Source organism: Sabethes cyaneus, chromosome 3 (assembly GCF_943734655.1).
Source record: "Sabethes cyaneus chromosome 3, idSabCyanKW18_F2, whole genome shotgun sequence".
Taxonomy (NCBI): domain Eukaryota; kingdom Metazoa; phylum Arthropoda; class Insecta; order Diptera; family Culicidae; genus Sabethes; species Sabethes cyaneus.
Window position 1 is genome coordinate 221166119 of NC_071355.1, and position 16910 is coordinate 221183028.

A 16910-nucleotide genomic window follows, 5' to 3' on the forward strand; every position below is an offset into this window, starting at 1 on the left:
ATGCGCAGTTATCAAGCTACTTTAACGATTTGTATCATTCTGGCGAGCATAATCAAAATAAATGCGCGAGAATTTAAAATAGGATCTTGCAACGTACAGTATCTCGAACCGTGCACCTCGAAAACTATCAAGTTCTACCTATTTACCAGTGATAGCCCTGAGGCTGCACCAATCTTATTAGATAATATCGATCCAATAGTTCCTGATCACATAGACCTTACCTATAGGAACAAACTAGTCGTGCACGGTTACGGTGGCAGCAAAGACTACAATGTTACTAAAATGATTCGAAACGGTTTGTGTCGCAATTGCTTAAGCATCCATTTGTACGCCAAATTGAACGGATTCAATGCTTCAATTGCAGCTTATTTGGAGCAACCCAGCACAAACGTTCTAGTCGTCGATTGGAGTAAACTGTCCAGCATACCCTGCTACCCAACGGCGGCCTTCAACACCAAGCAGGCTGGCGAGTGCACGGCGACGTTCCTTATCGGTCTCAAGGCCAACCATCCGAAGTTCAGCTGCCGGGACCTGCATGCTATCGGTTTCAGTCTGGGCGCCCATGTGCTCAGTTTTACCAGCAACGCATTGGAGCAATCGATTGGCATTAAATTCAAACGCATCACAGGTTCAGTATGACCTCTTTGGAACATATGTATGAAAAATTTCAAACCACCAGCATCGGCACTTACTCGGCTCGCAAGATGTGTTGCTCTGTTCCTTCGGTTTCTAACTTCACATCGTCGCATCGCCATCACCGCTGGTCCGGGTGTCGCAGAACGGCTAAGCTTTGCTTATGAAGAGTTGCAAAATTTGCCGCTCGTGGTGATGCAGGAAATAATTTGAACACTAGTATGTACCAGCATCTGAATCTGACCCAGTCGTCATCTCACAACTGATTCGGTGTGAGTTTGGTGTTCTTCTAGTGTCTCACTGAGTGATATTTACTATGAGTTGATCAACGATTACTTCCCAATGGGCTGTTAATATGCGGTTGAAAAGTTTATCTTGCACACTTAAAAAACTCAGCAAAATTTGCCGAGATTTCAAATTTCAGTTTTGCAAATCGACGTTTATGGATCTTTACTAACGTTTCGCATCATAAAAAATTTTACCGAATACTCGGCTGTCCAAATCTCGGCAAAATTTTGCTGACTTCGGCACTTTTTTTTAAGTGTGTGGAATAGACTTCATATTTATTTACCTCTTGTGCATTTTCCTCTCAGAGCTATATATTTTTATGGGCTAAAGGTAACACAATTTGTTATCTGAATATGATAATAAATATGGTTCTTTTTGTTCGAGTCCCTCAGACTGCGAAAAAGCTTAACAGGAACCAATTAACTTGGTTCGCTATTAATGTACATAATTTTTGTACCACGCAGTACGAGGCGCATCCATTGAAGCTTGATGCATCACTTTGAAAGGACTCATCCGGCTTGCCGGTCGAGTGAATGGAAAAAAATTAGAACTGCAAAGTAGAGCATCACTTCTAAAATGCTTTAATGCCACCAAAAAATCCAAAAAAAATTGGCAAATAAACCGTTAAAGTCTGTCCTATCCTTTCATCAATCGCTAAAAGCTTATTATAAATCAACCATCGAGTTGATTTAGTACCACACGGGCAGAAATTTAATCTCCAAAATGCGCAACATTACTCATGATTTCAGGTTTCCAGCTTATGTTCTATGAAAATACACCATGAATAATAATCATGATATCACGAACTTCTTGCAGTACAACACAACGCAAAATCATGTACTATTATTCATGATTTTGTGCTGCCTGATATGGAAGTGCAGTCATGGTTTGACAGCAATTCAAACTTTATGATTTCATGATTTTATTCATGGTTGCGGGATCGGATTTTTGCCTTTCTACTATATAAATATATATTGCCTTTCTACTATATAAATATATAGTATAAAGGTATAGAAATCACTTGGAAAACCGGAAATGGAAAGAAGGTCCTGCGGGCCGAATGTCATATACCATTCGACTCAGTTTCGAAAACTGAGCATTTTCTGTGTGTGTGTATGTATGTGTGTGTGTGTGTGTGTGTGTGTGTGTGTGTGTGTGTGTGTGTGTGTATGTGTGTGTGTGTATGTGACGCTTTTAATCTCACTCACTTTTCTCGGAGATGGCTGGACCGATTTTAATGTTCTTAGTGTCAAATGAAAGGTCTAGGTGTCCCATTGGTCGCTATTGAATTTCATACTGATCGGACTTTTAGTTCAAAAGTTATGTATAAAAATATGAAAAATATGGGACTTCATTATCTCATAGGTCCCTTAACCGATTTGAACAAAATTGATTGCATATGAAAGAGGAGCCTTGCAAACCCTTAACTTCCAAATTTCATGACGATTGGGCTTGTAGTTTGAAAGTTACATATAGAAATGTGAAAAAATAGTATTTAAAACATATTTTTGTAACATATAAGCATTAATTCAATGAAAAACATCACACATTTTATTATTATTTGAAAATTACTACTGAGATCTATCAAACGAAACCGAGTTATTTAAAATCGGACAGTTCATTCAAAAGTTATTTAAACTTTAACACTTAAGCACCGTATATTAAACCGTTAAAACGTGTGAATTCAAAACAAATGTTGATTGTATTCAATGTGTGTGATGTATGTGTGTATGTATGTATGTATGTATGTATGTATGTATGTATGTATGTATGTATGTATGTATGTATGTATGTATGTATGTATGTATGTATGTATGTATGTATGTATGTATGTATGTATGTATGTATGTATGTATGTATGTATGTATGTATGTATGTATGTATGTATGTATGTATGTATATATGTATGTATGTATGTATGTATGTATGTATGTATGTGTGTGTATGTGATCCCAAGCCACAATGTGAGTTTGATTGTACTCTTCTGGTGGTTTTCATGACCAATTTTGGTCTTGAATGTCATCATAAGAGTGTAATAAAACTCAAATTGTTACTTGGGATGACAATTTACAATTTTTAAATTTGCATTGAAATTCAAGAAAATATGTTTCTAACTTTTCTGAATCAATTGTCTGAAATTTTTGAAGCCTCTTAGTGGAATACGAAATTTGAAATTAAAGAAAAGAAAAAACTTTTACCGACTAAATCCCACTATTTAATATTTATTCGCAACAGATACGTATACGCTTTGAAATAAGACGCTGTTGAAGCCTGCACGTCGTAGGCGAACTACGTATCTGTTGCAAATAAATATTAAATAATGGGATTCAATCGAAAAGCTTTTTCTTTTCTTTGATTTCAGATTTCAATTGTTATTTTGTTCACTTGCTGTTACTCACAATTGTACACGAAAAGCAAACAGCGAAGAAAAGCAGTTAATTTAAGCATGAAGGTATAGTGGTGTATAGGATTAAAAATGAGTTGATTTTTCCAAATAAATTTATACAAATTTCAAACAAATTTTGCGCATCAATAGATGCTCTTTTCAATCAATAGATAGAGCTTAGAAATGTTATATGAAAAATAGGAAGTAAACGTTGCACGGTAGTAATTTTGTAAGATTTGTTTTCGTTAATGACATTTTAAAGGACAGATGTCTTATGTCATGTATCATGTTTCAACAAATAAATCAAAAATGACAAACACTGAAAATCATATCGATCATATTTCCCATTCTCAAGCATGTTTAAGGCGCAGCTTTTGCAACCCTCTTGTTTTCCTAACCCTCCAACATTGTAAAAACGATGCGATCAAGCTAATGACTATCTTTTCATGAAAGTACATTCAAAAAAAGCATAAGTTTTGATTTTCATGCAAAAATAATTATCTGAAGGAGCGCCAGCTAAGAAAAAGTTCAATTTCTCTTTTTCATATCTAATGCTCTATTCAGTTATTTTTTCTAATTCAGATATATTGCAAAATTGAAGCCAAGCAAACTAATAGTAAAATTTTGAGATTAATCATTTTGTTGTCGATATTCTTTGTCTTCAAAGGCGAAGTATAATAATAATTTTTCTGAACTCTTGTTTTTCAAAGATGCTAACTTTTGAACACATGGTATTAATTAATTAGCAACAAATCTGTTCTGAACACATATTTCATATTGTCAATTCAAAACAAGTTTCCTATGTGGCTCTGAAGCCCGAAAGTTTAGGCCGACCGATTATAAAACTAAATAAGGTGTTACAAGTATCTACGCACACAAGGAAAGAAAATTTAATTATTCTACGCAATACGTTGTGAATTTTACTGGCAAATAAGGATTTTGAGGAATACGGAACGGATATTTAAAAATATAGTCAAGTTAATTATACATAGATGTTCCTGAGAAATTAAATGATGATTATTGTGACAGTAGAAAGGCTAGGTCACGCCGCTAGGTGGATTAATTCGGGTTTTTTCTGTGCAATAACCGTAAAAGTAATAGAACACTGAAAGCGAAGACGTTATAAAACTCCACAAAAATTAAGCCTTTTAATAAAGAAATTTCATGACATTCTATCTAAAACTTTTCACGGTCTTACAACACTCTTTAACTTTTTATTCTCTGGAAAAAATTAACCTCCTGGGGTTAGTCCCGGCATAGTGATCAGCATTCACGCCTCTCACGCCGAGGACCCGCGTTCAAATCCCAACCCCGCAGAAGTGACGAATGACATAAGCTGTTAAACTGACTATAATCTAACAAAAAAATTAACCTCGTAGGTAAAAACAAAACGCCACGCGGCTCCATTACATTAGCACAACTGCATTTTTTCTTTTTTTTTTTTTTTCAAATTGGTAAATAAAAATAAAATATAAATTTTTGATTATTTGATTGCAAAAATTAAGGTTTTCTCAAAAAATGAAGATCGAGGATTTCTCTAGTGCTTACACCATGACAGCAATTCAAACTTTATGATTTCATGATTTTATTCATGGTTGCGGGATCGGATTTTTGCCTTTCTACTATATAAATATATATTGCCTTTCTACTATATAAATATATAGTATAAAGGTATAGAAATCACTTGGAAAACCGGAAATGGAAAGAAGGTCCTGCGGGCCGAATGTCATATACCATTCGACTCAGTTTCGAAAACTGAGCATTTTCTGTGTGTGTGTATGTATGTGTGTGTGTGTGTGTGTGTGTGTGTGTGTGTGTGTGTGTGTATGTGTGTGTGTGTATGTGACGCTTTTAATCTCACTCACTTTTCTCGGAGATGGCTGGACCGATTTTAATGTTCTTAGTGTCAAATGAAAGGTCTAGGTGTCCCATTGGTCGCTATTGAATTTCATACTGATCGGACTTTTAGTTCAAAAGTTATGTATAAAAATATGAAAAATATGGGACTTCATTATCTCATAGGTCCCTTAACCGATTTGAACAAAATTGATTGCATATGAAAGAGGAGCCTTGCAAACCCTTAACTTCCAAATTTCATGACGATTGGGCTTGTAGTTTGAAAGTTACATATAGAAATGTGAAAAAATAGTATTTAAAACATATTTTTGTAACATATAAGCATTAATTCAATGAAAAACATCACACATTTTATTATTATTTGAAAATTACTACTGAGATCTATCAAACGAAACCGAGTTATTTAAAATCGGACAGTTCATTCAAAAGTTATTTAAACTTTAACACTTAAGCACCGTATATTAAACCGTTAAAACGTGTGAATTCAAAACAAATGTTGATTGTATTCAATGTGTGTGATGTATGTGTGTATGTATGTATGTATGTATGTATGTATGTATGTATGTATGTATGTATGTATGTATGTATGTATGTATGTATGTATGTATGTATGTATGTATGTATGTATGTATGTATGTATGTATGTATGTATGTATGTATGTATGTATGTATGTATGTATGTATGTATGTATGTATGTATGTATGTATATATGTATGTATGTATGTATGTATGTATGTATGTATGTGTGTGTATGTGATCCCAAGCCACAATGTGAGTTTGATTGTACTCTTCTGGTGGTTTTCATGACCAATTTTGGTCTTGAATGTCATCATAAGAGTGTAATAAAACTCAAATTGTTACTTGGGATGACAATTTACAATTTTTAAATTTGCATTGAAATTCAAGAAAATATGTTTCTAACTTTTCTGAATCAATTGTCTGAAATTTTTGAAGCCTCTTAGTGGAATACGAAATTTGAAATTAAAGAAAAGAAAAAACTTTTACCGACTAAATCCCACTATTTAATATTTATTCGCAACAGATACGTATACGCTTTGAAATAAGACGCTGTTGAAGCCTGCACGTCGTAGGCGAACTACGTATCTGTTGCAAATAAATATTAAATAATGGGATTCAATCGAAAAGCTTTTTCTTTTCTTTGATTTCAGATTTCAATTGTCATTTTGTTCACTTGCTGTTACTCACAATTGTACACGAAAAGCAAACAGCGAAGAAAAGCAGTTAATTTAAGCATGAAGGTATAGTGGTGTATAGGATTAAAAATGAGTTGATTTTTCCAAATAAATTTATACAAATTTCAAACAAATTTTGCGCATCAATAGATGCTCTTTTCAATCAATAGATAGAGCTTAGAAATGTTATATGAAAAATAGGAAGTAAACGTTGCACGGTAGTAATTTTGTAAGATTTGTTTTCGTTAATGACATTTTAAAGGACAGATGTCTTATGTCATGTATCATGTTTCAACAAATAAATCAAAAATGACAAACACTGAAAATCATATCGATCATATTTCCCATTCTCAAGCATGTTTAAGGCGCAGCTTTTGCAACCCTCTTGTTTTCCTAACCCTCCAACATTGTAAAAACGATGCGATCAAGCTAATGACTATCTTTTCATGAAAGTACATTCAAAAAAAGCATAAGTTTTGATTTTCATGCAAAAATAATTATCTGAAGGAGCGCCAGCTAAGAAAAAGTTCAATTTCTCTTTTTCATATCTAATGCTCTATTCAGTTATTTTTTCTAATTCAGATATATTGCAAAATTGAAGCCAAGCAAACTAATAGTAAAATTTTGAGATTAATCATTTTGTTGTCGATATTCTTTGTCTTCAAAGGCGAAGTATAATAATAATTTTTCTGAACTCTTGTTTTTCAAAGATGCTAACTTTTGAACACATGGTATTAATTAATTAGCAACAAATCTGTTCTGAACACATATTTCATATTGTCAATTCAAAACAAGTTTCCTATGTGGCTCTGAAGCCCGAAAGTTTAGGCCGACCGATTATAAAACTAAATAAGGTGTTACAAGTATCTACGCACACAAGGAAAGAAAATTTAATTATTCTACGCAATACGTTGTGAATTTTACTGGCAAATAAGGATTTTGAGGAATACGGAACGGATATTTAAAAATATAGTCAAGTTAATTATACATAGATGTTCCTGAGAAATTAAATGATGATTATTGTGACAGTAGAAAGGCTAGGTCACGCCGCTAGGTGGATTAATTCGGGTTTTTTCTGTGCAATAACCGTAAAAGTAATAGAACACTGAAAGCGAAGACGTTATAAAACTCCACAAAAATTAAGCCTTTTAATAAAGAAATTTCATGACATTCTATCTAAAACTTTTCACGGTCTTACAACACTCTTTAACTTTTTATTCTCTGGAAAAAATTAACCTCCTGGGGTTAGTCCCGGCATAGTGATCAGCATTCACGCCTCTCACGCCGAGGACCCGCGTTCAAATCCCAACCCCGCAGAAGTGACGAATGACATAAGCTGTTAAACTGACTATAATCTAACAAAAAAATTAACCTCGTAGGTAAAAACAAAACGCCACGCGGCTCCATTACATTAGCACAACTGCATTTTTTCTTTTTTTTTTTTTTCAAATTGGTAAATAAAAATAAAATATAAATTTTTGATTATTTGATTGCAAAAATTAAGGTTTTCTCAAAAAATGAAGATCGAGGATTTCTCTAGTGCTTACACCATGAAAATAACCAAAAAAACACTATTTTTCATGTTTTTGCAATCATGAACTTCGTAACAGGCATTTCACGGAAAAAAGGATTTCAGAATTTTAAAGTCCTCCGATTTTGTTCAAATTTTGTATACTTATTCCTTTACAAAACAATTCGACCCACAAAGCGCTTAGGGTGATGCTTTCTGAGTTAAGATGATCCCAAAAGTAGTCATTTTATTCCAACCTTTCTTTTATTAAAAATTCATAACTTTCGAACAACTGAACCGATTTTGAAAGTTTTTATACAAATTTAGATTGAGATAGATATAGAGCTCAAAAAGTAGCAGTTTTGGTTTTATTTTAATTGTAAAGTAGGTTTCAAAAGCAAATTTTAAAACACACTGTGACGACTTCGCTGTTATGAAAACCATCTAGCTAAACAATTACGGGTCCTGTGCGACGATCCTACTAACTCAGTTTATAAGTGCATTAAAATACACATTTCCTCTGAAGACTGTTTATCACTAGAATACATATTTAATGAGCTATGAAATATTTAAAAAAAATTACACTATTCAAAAAAACTTCTAATTGGCGTTGGTTTTAGCTTTTAGCGGAAAGTACTATAATTCGTCTACAAAACAAATATTTTCACCAACAGTACTCCGCAGGAAGCTCGGAAAAAATCAATTAAAAAATGTGTAACTTTTTGATAAAGTACTTTATAACTCATTAAATACTGCCACAAAAGACGATCATTAAGACTGTCGCAGTGGCCTTTTAACCCAATGCCCTTCTGGCATACAAAAAAACTTATTAAATATGCATCCTAACAATAAAAAGTAAAGCCTTGGGCTCAAACGTCTTTTAAAAACAACCCTTTTTATCGACCGACTTCGCAACCGACTGCTAGAGTACAGGACAATTACGGGGCTAGCACAACGATCCTTCAGACTCTATCTGACAGTAACCACCCAACTCAAAATGCAATTCTAAAGCTGCTTCGGTTTATTTCACTTTTATAAAGTTTTTATTGCGGTATTGCTCATTACCTCTGGTTTTATTATGGTATTTCGCAATACAAGATGATACAGGTCAAAAAATACTTATGACTAGCTATAAAACTTGCTTATATTACCGTCACAAAACTAGTTAGCCTCGCTACATGTCTTATAAACTTACTGTAAATGGGGCGTAGCTTCCCAGTTGGCTTCAAGGTATGACGCTGGCCTAATAATCCAGTCGTCGTATGTTCGAATATCGACTGGAAGAGGCTATTAGAGTCCATAGGATCGTAGCAACTGGCCCTACAATTGTCCTGCACTCTAACAGCTGGCTGCGAAGTCTTTTGTATAAAAACCGAAGGTCAAGTTTCGATAACGGAATGTAGCACCTAGGTTTTGCTTTATAGGAGGGACGTAGCAGTCAATATAAAGAACATTAGAGTCCAATTACCAAAAAAAATTTTGGTGTGAGACCATATTCCCTCATTCTAGTATGTTTTTAGCCCACAAACAAAAATATTCATCAAAGTAAAGTGTGAATGTTATTATCAATCGTTTTTCATGTAACAGGAATTGATTAGAATTATGTTGCTAGATATGGAGATTAAATTAAATATATTTATTTTGCTTAAATGACTAGTATTTCTTTTAATTTCTATGAGTTCCACCTATCATACCAATATGCACGATCAAATTTAATGTGCATATGCCTCACAACTACGGAAACTGCTGAAAATTTATTATTTATTCTGGCGGATATTTCGTTACGGTCGCTAGTAACTAAATCGAACAGGCTGAACACCAACTTAAAGGAGCCACGGTAAAACCAAGGTGGGCAGTTTTACCCCGGTAGGCGGTCTTGACCCTTCTACCCTTATAATTGAACCTTAATAAAGAAACTTTCTCCCTTTGAACCTTTGGACGGGCGAGGTCTTTGATATAACATTATGTGTTCGGTTTTAGCAATAGTCGTAATCCAGATCGTCGCGCGTTTTTAACAATTTTAAATTACGATCATTCTTCACTTTGTTTTGCAATTTCTCCAACCAATAAGGATCAATTTTTCTAGAAAAGTTAAAAACTTTAAATCATATTGTCCATAATAAAAACAGAAAATGCGTAGATTATTTTGACCGCTTGAATCGACCGCATTAAGTCCACCCTATTCACCTCTTCGACACTATAGAGTCGACAATAAAATAAAAACTACGCAAAAGGGATCATAGGCTAATTTGCATCTTTACTGGCTTTAATTAACCGTAGTTCTCTATTTACCACCCACGGATTAGTCACCTCCAACGAATGCTTAAATGTCACTCACATTAACACCATTTCATCTGAGTGTACCACAAACTCGTTGTAGAGAGATACAATTACATTGAGTACATAGCTTCGTTGAGTCAGTGTTGGACATATATAACGATTACTACATGTTCTTAAAATTCTATCGAAATCACACAAAATTTTGTAATAACTAGCAGACTGTTTCTTTAATTCGTTTTTCTAGTAGAAATTCATTGCAGTTTACTCCAGATCTTTTATTCGAAAAACACGACTTTCAACTTTAGTATAAACCTCATATATTTTTTTAAAACCAACCATCAATTTCAACTAAGGCTCAGAATTTACAAGCAAGATTTTTTTTCAGAAGGGTTTATGGCAATTACTAGCTAATTCTTAAGTTACTACCGGTTTACCATCAACGTTCTCATGCCGTAAACAGAGCACGCATTGCCGCACATCCAAACGGGTTGATGTCAAGTTCAAGGCAAAACCCCCTAATGTATGGTGATTGAACTAGCCATACAGAATTGTTTTATATTTTAAAAACAACTGTAATCTACCACCGTCCACCCTTTACAGGCCTTGATCCAGCACTGCCGTTCTTCGCTACGGCTCCTACCCAGTGGAAACTGGATATGACCGATGCTGATTTTGTGGATGTCATACATACCAATGCGGGCGTCTACGGTAAGATCGAAACCTGCGGTCACGTGGATTTCTACGTTAACGGTGGCCACAAGCAACCGATGTGCAAGGGAGACGATAGTGAGTATGCGTTCGTAGTAATTTAGATAATTACTTACTATTGAGTTCTAACCCACGAGCGTAGTTTTCTGATTTTTAACGTGATTAGGTTGTAACGTTATATTAGAATTTCACACTGTTATTATACACCGAACTTTTAGGACAGGTAGGTAGACCCATCCAATGTCCAATATTGCTTCAAGATTAGCACCGGGTATTACAACTCATTGGTAGAAAATTATACCGCATATTCTCCTTGAAAACTGCGAAAATATAAGCCCTGATCTCGATGTTTTGAAATTCAAATAGAAGTCAAACCCCTTTACTATTTTAATATACTAAACCAAACTTCAATAATGTTTGGAGCGAACTATCTCCCGTCGATGGTATTTTTAAGTTAACAAATATTTTAATTTTTTTAAATCGAGAAAACCACGTCTTTCGTCGCACCGGTATTCAGTTTGCGTATCGTTTAAACGTAGATTTAGTAGAATAGTAACAGTAGGAGTCTTGTGGTTTTTATGATTCAGTCATTCTTTGCGGTCTAAATTTTCAGTCAACTCGCATGGTATGCTTTCATAGCACCGCTTAGAAAATGGAAATTTTCCAATCGAAATCGCATTAATTGTTTATCAGAATTGTTCAATTTTATTGCGACTAATAAACCTTTCCGCAAAGACAGTAATTAGGTTTCATAAACAATAATGGTTCTATGGTGGAAACTAGCTATTAGCTATCATCCGACCTAGAAACTCGATCATTTTTATGGCGATGAATTTGAACTAAATTTTCCTTACATGGGGCTTTGTGCGAAGGGCATGCAGTTAAAATTAAATGGATTAAGCTAAACTTTTTCAATAACCATATTATTTTTATTGTGCCTTAAAGTTTTCACAATGTTTCCATTTGGAACGCGATTTACAATGAAAAGATTTCCATTGCCTGTCAAGATATAGTTAATCGTTTTGATGGCGTCGGCGATCTATCAAGATCATTACTCCAATTATCTGACCCGTAGCACATAACAGTCAAAAAGCACACCACCAATAGAATGCGATTTGTTCGACTCATTTAACAAGGAATAGAAACAGTAACAGTGCAATGGTTATTGGTTCGCGATCGCCATAACGATTTAGACTTTATGATCCGTACAACCTTCTCGATCTTGGCTACTAAACACGAACAATTTTTGTTTCTCTTTCTTTATCGATCACCTCTTCCTTCTACTTGGTCGAATGGTGTGGTGCTGTATTGACTACAGATGAGCCTCTCTGCAGCCACACGATGGCTCCCGTCTACTTTGCCGAGTCGATCTCCAGTAAGACTGGCTTCTGGGCAACAAGATGTACCAATTACTTTACGTACTTTTTCGGTTTCTGTCGGTTCAAAGTTGAACATCTACAGCCCCACCCACAACCGCCAACGACTAGTCAGGAAGTTAGCTTCATCGAAAATAGTCTGTCCGATAGCTATCGAGTATTGATGGGCGAGAGCTGTTCGATTACGTGAGTAGAATACATACTTCGTTCGATACATATCCAAATTATGCTAACTGTTTTGGCTAAGCGTGCGAAATAAATATATTTATTTTTTACTTTTTCCAACCAGTGCCGAAGGAGTATACTTTATACAGACCGGAATGAAATCGCCTTTTGCTATGGGATACTGAGAAAAGGAAGACTGAATGGAATTTCGACATCTCTTATTGAAAATTATTTATAACCGGTACTGATGCTAAACTATAGATACCAGCTCTGCGTAATTGGTAAGCAGTTCAAGGACGCAAGATGAGACAACCGATCGATTCTGGCCTATACGGAAACCAGCGGCTTCACAAAATGCACAGCAATTACCAACGATGAGCTTGACAGTCAATCTGCAGCACACCGTACGAGAGTGCAGGAATGAATTTAAATGCCAAGCACCAACTGTAGCCGCTTACCCAGTAAAATCTAAACAACAATTGTTGTACAGCTTAAAAATCTATCTAAGGTTACAGATCATAAAAATGAAACAAAAAAGTAGTTGAAAAAAAACCGGATGATAATGTATTGCGATGAGTGCATGATTTTATTATTATTTTCCACTTTGATAATTACACTAGGCACTCAAATTAAAATTTAGAAGTTTTTATACTTAACGACTATTATTATTATTATTTTTTGAGTGGAGCGCAATTAACAAATAATTTAGCTGTGTCGAAGAACCTTCAATTAAGTTATACATATAAATTATTGAACGTAATATGTATTTTGAGTCCCAACATTTACGGTAACAATACGTAGGCTTTAATCACTATATGATAACAAAAATAAAACACGTTGTAATATCAGAAACCAAGCACTGGTAATTTCATCGAAAATAAAAATAATAAATTAATTAAATGATTTGACTTTTGACCCATTCCATGTAAAGGAAAATCCCCGATTTAATCCACCTGGCTACTGATATAATGTATGAAAAGATATGACTGTCCTAGTTTTTCATACAAGACACAGATAGACCTACGCGAAAATATCTGCACATTTATATCTATTCGATTTATAATTTTAAGTTACTAGCCAATAATGTAAAAACCAATCTTCGCTCAAATGGTTTGTTGATATGAATGCTGCACTACTAAACGCACTACTTTCACCGCCCGCGAGCGCTCACTACTACCTGCGTATGCGCGGTTGCTGATAATAATACGGACTGATTCACTATACATAGTCTGCCGCTCGCTGCTGCCGCAGTGTTTTTATTGATCGAAATCAGATTTGTTTACGTCCAACCAGCTGGCTGGTTCTCCCAGTTAGAAGCTAGTGTTTGTGCGAAGTTTGTTCGCGTCACAATATGCGACCGACCGGGAACAATTTGAATAGCTAAACTAAAATCATCTACTACATGTTCTTAATAAGTGAATAGTGCACCGCTATGCGAAACTAGCTCTTAGTCATCAAAGGAATATTCAGCTACTATCCGATATTATCGGGTAAACGAAAGACACTGGATAAACACAAAAACATGTAGGATAAAGTGCGTATCAAAATGAAATGATTCAAGTTAAAAACAAAACAAATGTTTAAACTTTCGCGAAAACATTCCACAACACTTTTTAAGCAATTTCGCAGTGAAGTTGGAACGAATGTCGAATATGAAATACAATACATCATCAATGGAAACGCCTATCGGTAGAGAACATTCGCAAGATTCACCGGTGCCGTGGAACCGTGTACCGTTTTCAGATAAGGATTTTGTGTATACCTCGCTGTACGTGCAGCCATCGCGACAGCACACTTACCGGCAATGTGACTGGAATTAGTTGATGGAGCTAAGTAGGATTCGAAATTCAGCAAATCGATTTGTGATCGGTGGCGGTCAAATACGCCTTGGAGTGTGTGGCCCCTTCGGAAGGGAAAGCAGCCGAATGTGTCTCGTGCACGTTTGGCAAAGAAGAAAGTGCACGTAGGTTGCTGTTTAAAATTTTCATGACCGATACGCCCGGCTGGACGAATGTTTGCCATGCCAACGGGAGTGACCGACATGGCTCAGTTTAGTTGACGCGGTTCTAAGCTTCGCAGCGCACCTGGCCGCACCATCTGCGAGGAAGTTGCAATTAATGCTAAATTGGCATCAAGTGATTGGTTTAGTGAATAGCATACAAACAGTGAAGTGTTTGCACGGTGATAGTTACCGGAATTTGATTTAAGAAAATGCTAGACTAAAATTTCTAGTCAAAAGTTGTGTGTTTTAATTGAAAATATATAAAACAACACTTTAATACAAAAATGACTGTAAAGAATCTTACAACTTTGCAAAGAAGACTGATTATTTTAATAGGTAAGAGTTTCGCTTATGGTTATACATCTGTTAGATTCGTTAAATGTCGTCTAAAACAATAAGGATCCGAAAGAAACATAGAAAGTGTACCGCGCCTTATCTCCCGGAAGTCGCATAATTCCGAATATGAAAGGTCACGCAATGCTTACACTGTTTGCGAAAAACATTTTTGCCTATCTGCTATGGGATATTGCCTATCTGCTATGGCATAGCATTTAGGTATAGGAATCACTTTCTGTTGTTTGTAACGTTCCGCAATCACACTCACTTTTCCCAGAATTGGCTGGACCGATTTCAATGATCTTGGTATCAAATTAAATGTCTAATTGCCTTATAGATCGCTACTTTATTTCATGTTGATACGAATTTTAGTTCAAAAGTTACACACAAAAGTATGATAAAAAAGAAAATTCATTTTCTCAAAGGTTCCTTAACCAATATGAACGAAATTCAGTGCAAATTAAAGAAGAGCTTTTTACACACGTGACTTTCAAATTTGATAGTGATAGGACTTGTAGTTAGAAAGTTACGTGAAGAAATGTGCAATGAAGAACGCCAAAAATCTGTTTTTGTTTCAAAAAAGTGTCATTTTAATGAAAAACAATGTACAATTTATGATTATTTGAAAGGTACTGTTTAGACCTATCAAACAAGCCCAAGATATTGAAAATTGGTTGTTTTATTCAATAGTTATTCCAACTAACGCAAAAAAAAACGTTCCAAAAAGGTGAAATTACTATGGTGCGAAGTTATGCGATTGCTAACCGAACGCAACGATCGGTAGCGGTCGTAAAGCGAGTGATCGAATTACTATTTAATTGAACAGACCATTCGTGCCGCATTCGTTCTGTCATTCTCGATCATCTTTGTATCTGGAAATCTTTGTATGGTCTGGAAAGTTGGTGTAACTTGTCGCGCAATTCCAATCATAATTTATTTTATGTTTTATTTAGGTATTTATTAATGTCTATGGTTCTTCGTGGCAGACTGGTTAGGATTTTCTAGTGGTAAAATATATCGTAAAAAATTTAAGTTATAATATGTGAGCAAATGGGATAAATCACATTCATTCACTTGCGACAAGCAAATGGCTGCGCTGCTGGGCAAATGGCAATTATATTCGCGTGAACAATGGATTGATTGAGATTTTTGATACTCGGAATTTCAAAATATTGGTGCGTTAAACAACTAATAAAGTATGATTTCAAGCAATTTTCGACTAATTTAACAACTAATTTTTAGTAAAAGGCGAACCAGCCGCAGGTTGAAAACCTCTCAAATATAGAATAAAAAAATTTTTTTTAGTAACTTATACTCTTTTATTATCTTGCCCTGGCTTATCATCGCGTTCTACTGTAATGTAGTAGAGTATGTTGCTGCTTCGTCGTAATTGCCTATTCCCGTCCTATCCAACACAAATTATTAAAAATATCAGCGATTATTATGACACACAATGCAAAATTAGTAATTCTCTAATATTTTTGAGGCAATCTCATACGCGATCAATCAAAGTGAGCTGAGACCTATTTAAATGCTTTTTTCATTAAAGAGATCCTAGCAGCCAAATTTCCATCGTTTTTTCGTGCGACGAAGAAGGAAATGTCGGCTAATCGTTTCAATTTCCGTCATTCATAAAATGAAAATAACTCACGCAACGCATTGCTGTTATTCTGCAGCCGGAAAAACTTGCATAACCGTCAGAAATTTAGCAGAATAACATTTGTCATGCTGTCCTACACAAATACATGCGCACTAGCTTCGTCAACATTATTGTGATTTTTAGTTTGGACGACGAAAAATTTTGATGGACGGATTTTAAAACGGTACGACGAATTTAAGATATAAAGTCAGTTGCGTAATTTCAATCAAATGCTTTATTAATCGCTTTTTAGTGAATTCAAAGGGCAAGGATCGGAAGGTAAGTGTATTTGAGTCAAATCAGCAGCAGAGCTTTTGGATTATTCATTAAATCCATCCAACAAATGATGAAAATTAGAATGGCTTTACTTACTACGGCGGGAATTAGAAATAAACCCTACTGTTTGATTTCTTAATTATTATTTTTTCTTAATCACCATTGAGAAGAGTTGGACACAGCTTACCAAAAATCAAAATATGTATTTTAGTATGTAAATCATAAAAGTTGCATTTGGCAAGCAGAACATTCTTATAAAC

General features: G+C 35.0%; 2 protein-coding genes across 2 annotated transcripts in view; both read left to right on the forward strand.

The window, feature by feature from the left end:
• On the forward strand, positions 1–14217 carry LOC128740752 (lipase member H-like). Its single transcript, XM_053836317.1, has 5 exons — positions 1–295; positions 365–628; positions 10749–10934; positions 12175–12418; positions 14016–14217. Exons 1-5 carry the CDS (start codon positions 1–3, stop codon positions 14215–14217), a joined length of 1191 nt encoding a protein of 396 aa, XP_053692292.1.
• LOC128740753 (uncharacterized) overlaps positions 13749–16910 on the forward strand; it is a 15714-nt gene continuing 12552 nt past the window's right edge. Inside the window, exon 1 of the mRNA XM_053836318.1 lies at positions 13749–14735. Coding sequence (XP_053692293.1) covers positions 14684–14735 — 52 coding nt within the window. The 5' untranslated portion in view covers positions 13749–14683. The remainder of the gene's footprint in view (positions 14736–16910) is intronic.